We start from the raw sequence: 8,319 nt of genomic DNA, 5'->3' as shown, positions 1-8,319 counted from the left end.
TATTTATTTATTTATTTATTAAAGACGCTCCCTTCATCCACCGACCAGACGCGACAATGACAACAGTGTCGCATGCCGGGCAGCACGCACGCAGGGCGGGCTTGTGATTTCGGTGTCTTCCGCTGTCACCGTGGACAAAGCGACAGCCTGTTGTTGTCAACAAATTGTGTTGTTGTCCTCGAAATACCAGCGGCGGTGAAGCTCAGCAGGCAGACAGGTGGATATTGTGTAACACTGTAACATGATCATTATAGTATTCTGGAGGCCGAATCGATGTTTATCTCCGTTTTAAAGCGAATAAAACCATAACAGAGACGGTTCAGACGTGAAGGACGCACACAAAGACCTGTTTTTTTTTATTTTTTATGAATCTCTCCATCATTAGTATCACTGCCATCATGTAATCACGTCTTCATCGAGCCGCTCCCATTCCGTCCATCTGGGCTGCAGAGACAACAACAACAATCAGCACATCTAGTTTATTTTCATTCATAAAGTATGTGAATAAACAACAGGCGGTCTGCTGGCTCTCCTGCAGAACAAAGAGGGGAGGGGGGGGGAGAACGTGGATTTTGTAGTCGTGAGTGGGAAGATGCTCCTGTAATGAGCAGAAACTGTGGTGAGGTAAACTCCTCAGTTAAGGCAGATGTTATTTTATTTTAATTATACATCTATATGAGTCAAATTCATAGCGCAGGCTGAGTCATAGTAAGGAACCTGTAGGATGATGGAGTCAATGAACCTGTTGTGATGCCAGAAGTGCAGTACTACCTATGTGCAGCTGAATATCATTACTTCCTGCAAGGACACAGCTCTGGAAATGCTGTTTGTTTGTTGAAACAATGAGTTTTAATGGGTTTAGTCTATCAACAGGAAACTGATCTGTTGCCATTTGGATCATTTATTAAATGTTTGAGTTGTGTTTCAAGTAAAAATGTCAAATATTACATTGTTCAGCTTCTCAAGTTGTGAGTATTCTCCTCTTTTCTCTCGTCTTTTGTGTTAGTAAGACTAAATATCTTTGGGAATTTCACTGCCACTCAACGATCTGGGAAAGCCGGATGGACATTTTCCACAACACAAATGTATCGTCAAGAAAGAGACATGAAGAATAGCACTGTAGCTCAAATAAAGACTTCATCTTCTTATGGGACCGACAAATAGCTGCTCTGTAATGAAACTCCAGCTCTAATACCTGTATCAGGTGGTGACACACACACACACTGTATATGTATATTAAACGTGGCAGAGGCCGAACCATAAATCCATGGTTGTTGGTTGACTGGATGCTATTGGCTTTGTAATGAACAGTTCCAGTAAACCTGCTCCTGGTACTTCCTGCACCGATCGTGTTGCCTGCTGCCGACAAAGAGATCAACAAATACACAGCGGTCCTGAGTCTGTGCTGTCCGTACACTTACAGTGATTAGAAGCTGATATTAAAAGGTCATGTCGGTTAGAGCTGCAATATTAAGTCCATTCATTTGGAGTAGTTACCTGAACTGTTAAATGATTGGCTACTATTTTGACAATCGATTAATCGTTTTGAGAAAATAGAAAAGTCCAAATGATCTGACTTCAGCTTCTAAAGTGTGAATATTTTCTGGTTTCTTCCTTCCTTCCTTATTTACTGTTTGACAGTAAATAACCCCTTTGGAAAACGTTGATCAGCATTTTTCCCTATTTTCTTACATTTTCTGGACCAAACTACTTATTGATTAAATTGAGAAAATGATGAACAGATTATTTGATAATGAAAATTATGTTTTGTTAACAGAATCTAACAACATTTGATAAAAAAAAACCTAAGTTAATAATACAAATCCCCAAATCAGAGTTTCGAACTTCAGTACTTTTCGTGACGACTAATATTCAGATTCAGTATCAGATTCTGGTTTACTTATATGATCCACAGCCTGACTGAAATTGATCCCTTGATGCTGATAATGATACATTTTGAGTTTAAATAACTGTGATGATGATATGTTGGCAGATTGTAATAGTTTTTTTTTTTTTACATAAACAAATAACACAAACCATCGTGATACAGATCTGTTTGTTTTATCTTTAATTGTAACCGCGATACACACTGAGCATACTAACGTTTACAGTTGAAAACAAATCAACTTGTCAGCGCCCTCCGGTGGACAACATGTGAAATGGCCGACATGCTCCGATACCAGTGTATCTGCAGTAAGCTAATGTTAGCCTAGCTCTAATACAATAGCATTTGTATCTGTTTCAGTCATCTGTAGCCTTGGTACCATAGCTCAAGTGTCATATTGGCTCGGTAGCAAACATTTTCAAACAGTACCCTGACCTATTTGGCACACCGTTGTTTAACAGCACTCTCTGATCAGGTGTCACAACTCCGCTTACACTGGATCGGACTCTAATGCAGACAAAGCAGGCAGCAGGATGACTTCAGTGATTTCATTGTGTTGCAGCTTCCAGAACGGTAGGCAGGCAACAAACCGGTAGCACGCAGACAGACAGACAACCAACTAGGCAACTATAGGAACATAAAAGCAGGATGGACTGACAAAGACACAAAGGATCTGGTGTATTGAGTAGTGAGTGGCTGATGCAAGGAGTTGCAGGTGAGGAGATGGGCGGAGTCAGCCAGGTAACTGCAGGGCTGATGAGGTGGGCAGGGAGTAGGGATAGGAATTGATACCAATACCATTATTGATTCTGCTTATCGGTCTGATTCTTTGTTGATTCCTGACATCATGTTAGGTCTACACCGGTTTTCATCGTCAATGCAACAGTTGAATTGTCTGTTGACGGAGGAAAGACAGGGTCACCTGGTCATTTTGTCGGACATAAGCCTTAAAATGTACTCATGGACGGCTCCAAAATCTTAACTCTCTCGTTTTATTGAGTTTTCACCGTTTTATCAATAACCCCACGGAACGAAAGTACATAGGTTCGTTGCTATGGAGACAGTGTCTCCTCTAGTTGCATTGGTTAGCACCAGAACATTGGAAGTAGTGGCAAGTTTCAATTTGTCTCGTTGCGAAGCTTTAGTCAGAACTAATAGTAATTTGAGTTTCTTTGTGAAATGAGGCCTCGCTTTGAACTTCTTCTTCTCTACCACGACTCCTTCTTGTTGCAAGTTTAGGTAGAGTTTGACGCCATTGCAATGACCAACTGTCAGAAAAACATGCTGGCATTGATAAACTTGTGGAACTAGCGGATCTGGAACTGGTTCTTAATTCCCATCCCTAGAGGGAAAGGTTGGATGACTGGGAATAGGGGTGTAAGAAAATTCTATTTTGTGATTCTCAAAAACACTATCAATCACATTTAAATGAGCGATGCACTGGAATAGGCACTGGAACAATTTGGTTATTTGTTTGTTGTGTAAGTATTCGGTTTTCAGTTTTTGGATTTGGATGTCCTTGGTTTCATCTGATACTCAAAGATCGGGTATAGGGAAGGAAATCAGATATTATCGGAACATCTCTAACAGAGAGGCAGACTGGGACATTAGGCTTCTGCTAGTGGCTGCGTCTTAGCACATATAACTAAAAAGAATTATGTAACGATGGGTATTTCTAGGAAACATGGGGAGAGATGCCCTAGAAAACAGTAGAGACACTCATAAGATCAAAAATCCAGATTTAATTTTGGCACCCAGCAAAGTGATCTTCTGCTGCCGTTCAGGGTTCTTGCAGTGAAATCTAAAATATCCTAAATTGCACAAATATCAGAGATCATTTTCAGGTTTCGAGTGTCAAATTTGTCGGAACACCCGATGAAGAAACAACAGTTACAGGAAATGTAATTTTCAAACATATTTTGCTGTGCTGTAATGTAATAGAAGCTTTTACAGAGCAGCTCTTAATCTCACTTTTATGGATTCATGGTGGAGGAGCGATTCAGGGATGCCCCTGAGAAACACTGTGTCTCTGTGCAGTCCATCATTTGGCTCCAGCCACTGCCAGGAGAGTGGTGGAGGAGGGAGAGCGGGACGGGATACAAGCACATTACTGTACCTCAGTGCTACAACAAAATCAATCTGAATATGCCAATCCGCCCGGCCAAGTCTCCAAACAAAGTGCTGGCACTCAGCTGAGGCTGATCAGACAACGCCGTCGCCTTGAAAGAGAGACTCTAATGTGCTCTCAGCTTTAGGATTTCTTTTGAAGAAGAGATTTTGATATCTGATGAAGAAATTATGTTCACTGATATTTCTAAAGAACATAATTTAGCCATATATGGTGGGGTAATTAGTCAAATATGTTACCATTAAAGTATATCAGACTGTCCAAACAGGTGGAAAGGGCATTGTAGTGTAATGTGGTTTTACTCAGGCAGGGCGAGGTGGTATTGATTGTTGATAAAAGCCTGCACCATGTCCACTATTTCCACCACTGGGACCCACTAAGCCTTTCTGCTGATATATCCTATTAGTTGGACCCTGTTACAACTTAAATTGGGTAGTTGGCCGGTATAATAAGATCCAAACAAATGCACTGATTAACACGGTATATATATGGTGCAGTTCACACCCTTATTCAGTCACACTGCACAAGAAAAAGATAGCTTTGTCCTTAAAAAAATATTCATTAACGTCTCTTATCACGAGATCCCATAGGGAATTGGGCCCATGGCCCATTTTAGGCAACGATCTATAGTTTAAAGCAACTTTTTCAGTTCAGGACAAAATTAAATCTAGCATTGTTGAAGTATTAAAATAATAATTTATTTAAAAATGTAGGAAAATGTATTACATATTAGGTTCAGGTTGATTATTAACACATGTGGACATGAAATGCAGGTGTTATTACATAGTGAAGTTAAAATGCATTACATAATGTGTCGTTAAGGATACTACGATGGTGATACGATCATCATCATTTGTGTCATCACTGACAGCTGTTGAGTTGCTCAGTGGTCATTTCACATTGTGGGATTGTTAGCATAAAGTGGTGTACCAAGCCCCCCCCAAGAAGAACGCCGGGCTTTGAAGCCAACTTGACATTGTGGCCAAACCGTGTAAAACGGCGTCATAACCCCAGCGAAATGACTATAATTTATTATCAGAATTTGATCCATTCAATCAGGTAACATTTTGAAAGTTTAGAAGAGACTATACTTTGGATACATTTACACACTCAGCTTTCAGATCTTAAAAAAAACACTAAATACAGTGTTTTTATATATTAAATAGGGAGTGGTTTCGATTGGTGTGTGGAAAGAAGCAAGGTCATCTTTTAACTGGAAAAAAACCCTGTGCTACTGTATATATGTATATTCTCCTACAAGATAGTAACCCATTCTTGACAATAAAGGGGAAAAAGTACCACTCCAATAATACAATAGAGTTTTAAAAATGATTATCTGTGGGCAAAGTCAATAGGCCCCTGGCACTTTGATGAAGTAGTCAGTAAAACATTCCCCTAAATGGATTATAACTTTATTTTCCAAACCCTTACACTGTTCTCAGATCAGTCGTAGTCAGCACTATGAAACCACCGTGTGCAGCTCAGGGACACACTTAAGGTGTGGTTGTTTGCTACGAGGAACACTTTGGCTCTTTGTGAAGCTGCTCTTAAATAATGGATGTTGTGGGACTGCGGATCCCAGGGTGAGGAGGCTGGGACAGGGCAGGTAAATAGAAGAGAGCCATTGGCTGCGAAACTCACTTGAACCTAATGTGCCTCTGCATTGGGTTCTGTCGACAAGCACAGGACAATGTGAACAATGCCGCTCAGACACTTCAGTACAGTCACTTCCACTTCCTCATACACAGATGCACATGCTGCATTGTAAGTGCTCGTACTGTACATGTAAGCATTTACTATAAGCATTTACTCAATCTTTCATGCACCCCAGCGTGTGTCTAAATATACACGGACACGTTCTGAATAAAAAATAAAAAGGGAATAATATGAATGTAGCTGATTTGTGTCTGTGCCCTGCAGCTGTCACACAAGCAGATGGCCCGCTTCCTCCCTCCTCCTATGGCCATAAAGCAAAATGGTGGCAGGGAGGATTTTTTATTAGTTCTTGCAGAGGGGGGCTTTGCAGCCACCTCCTCTAGGGAGCCGTCCAGGGTCACCTAGCCTCGCCTCGCCAGCCTCATATTGACTGTAAGCGGGAGAGCATTTTACATGAAGATTTATGATTCTTGGGTCTGACTAAAAGTAAAGCAAACGGAGACTAGACACCTTTAGCTTTTATAGACTTTAAAACATTGCTTTTTGTTTTTTACACCATATGTTTGGCATTATACGGGTAATCACAGCTTTGATATAATTCAGATTTTTGGGCATCTTTTTAACAAAGAACTCATCTCTGTTAGTTTTAATGCATTTATTAGTGGACTGGAGATAAGAAGAACAGGCTGACAAATGTAGATGCATATACACTATGGTTCTGGTCGGAAGTCATTATTTGTCTCTAGTAGCTGTAGAACAACAATATGGTGCGTTTTTTGTTGTTTAAACATAAATTCTGTACAGCTAATTAGTGACACTAAATGTTCCATACAACTTTAATATAACCTACACAAAAGAGGCGTTTTTATCTAGAATCAATGGCTAGCGCCTTTGGCCAGGTTGGATCGTAGCAGTGGACACAGGCATTGAGCCAGGCAGGTCGGAGCAGCCAAAAGCCCGTATTCCTTTTGTTCTGGTTTTGTTTGGACCTCTTCTCAGGACCGTGTGGGTTCGGACAGCCTGTTTGATTGAAATATCCTGCATGTTTTTTTGAAAATGTTAAGGAAGGAGAACAAACACTTTTAGAGTCTTTTTTCCACAGGGGACATTTTGACAACAACAGGTGTACAAAATAAAATCCGCTCTGCTGAACCAGAGGTCTAATCAACCAAGTGAAAGCACCTGTGTGAGCCGTTAAGACGCTGCCCTTTCGTCAGGTTTACTGTGGTGGTATGAGCCCGAAATAAACAGTTTTTGTTATGATTTAATTGCAATAAACGGATCAAATGGATGCAGAAATAACATCATCATAATGCTGATTTGCAAAACTTTTGAATTATTTTTTTTTGTGTTTGATGTTATTTGGGTTTAGTTGTTACTTGCAGCTTTACTAGGAGACTGTAGGTACTTCATTTGGGATAATGTATGAAAATACACATTGGAGCACTGTTTTAAAGCACCAACATGCAGAACTGCTTTTATACACCTCCTAGCTGATATACAGTACTCGGCTGTGTATCGAGATGGTTTGATACTGCCAGCACAGTGTTAAACTAAAACGCATGTCGTGAAAGATGCAACCTACATTGTCAAAATATCACTTTAAAATAAGTTGTGCTGATGCACTCCTTTGCCGTATCTGTCAGCTTTTATTATTAGTGCTGTGATTTGTCTTAGATGTCTTGTTCTGCTGCTGTATACTCATCATTTTGTGTTGCAAGAGAACAAAAAAGTCAACAGTGGCACTCTTACTAGTGTACAAACTTTGTTTCAGTGCAGCAGACTTGTCACAGACATCAGCAACTTGCTAAAGTGATTTAAATGAATGGGTTTTTCCACTCTGATCCTTAATCTCCCCACCCAGGTTCGTAGCTCAGAATACAATGCGTCTGCAGAAACTCGGAGTGACGCACGTCCTCAACGTGGCGGAGGGCACCTCCTTCATGCACGTCAACACCAGTGTGGAGTTCTACGCCGGCACGGGGATCACGTACCACGGTATCCAGGCCAATGACACCGAGCAGTTCAACCTCAGTGCCTTCTTTGAGGAGGGGGCTGACTTTATCGACAAGGCCCTAGCACACAATAATGGCAAAGGTGAGTTTATTTTACTCTACGGACAGGGTCCCCACATGCCTGGAAAAACTGGAAGTTTAGGGATCAGTTTTCCAGTCATAGGACATAGTGGAGCATTTGGAGTGATTAAGATGATTTGAAATAAAAGTTAATATCAAGTTTAAGAGAGGGACACTAAATATTGTCTTGGATAATGCCTCAAAGGATGTCTTAGGATGTCTATGAACGTAATAATTCATTATCACCAACAATCGGTCAGGTCTATTTCTGTGCATTTACGTGGGAATGTACTACTGCACAAAGGGCCCAGATCTGTCTCTGCTATTCACTCTGTCTTGGCCACGCCCCAGCTCCAAGTTTGAGTGGACACACCTGCACTCAGCTAGCTCTAATGGAGCTGTCTGCTGGGCCTATAAACTGCAGTCCACACATACACATACACACACACACACATACATACACACACACACACACACACATACTGGTTTCCATCTGCAATGGGGACCAAGTTTTTGATCATCACTTGCGGGGACCACCCTTTCTAGAGGTCCTAGAGGTATGAAAAAAATCAGGT

The 8,319-nt window shown here is 40.9% G+C and overlaps 1 protein-coding gene across 1 annotated transcript in view; it reads left to right on the top strand.

Moving 5' to 3' along the window:
• The window catches only part of dusp3a (dual specificity phosphatase 3a), a 15,455-nt gene that overhangs the window by 1,733 nt on the left and 5,403 nt on the right, over positions 1-8,319 (top strand). The window contains exons 3-4 of the mRNA XM_035669129.1: positions 5,456-5,511; positions 7,534-7,766. Of these exons, the coding sequence (XP_035525022.1) occupies positions 5,456-5,511; positions 7,534-7,766 (289 nt within the window). The remainder of the gene's footprint in view (positions 1-5,455; positions 5,512-7,533; positions 7,767-8,319) is intronic.

This window comes from Morone saxatilis, unplaced genomic scaffold (assembly GCF_004916995.1).
Source record: "Morone saxatilis isolate NCDOM2014 unplaced genomic scaffold, NCSU_SB_2.0 Contig1, whole genome shotgun sequence".
Taxonomy (NCBI): domain Eukaryota; kingdom Metazoa; phylum Chordata; class Actinopteri; family Moronidae; genus Morone; species Morone saxatilis.
Note: the sequence above shows the minus strand (reverse complement) of the source record. Positions and strands in the feature narration are given on the sequence as shown.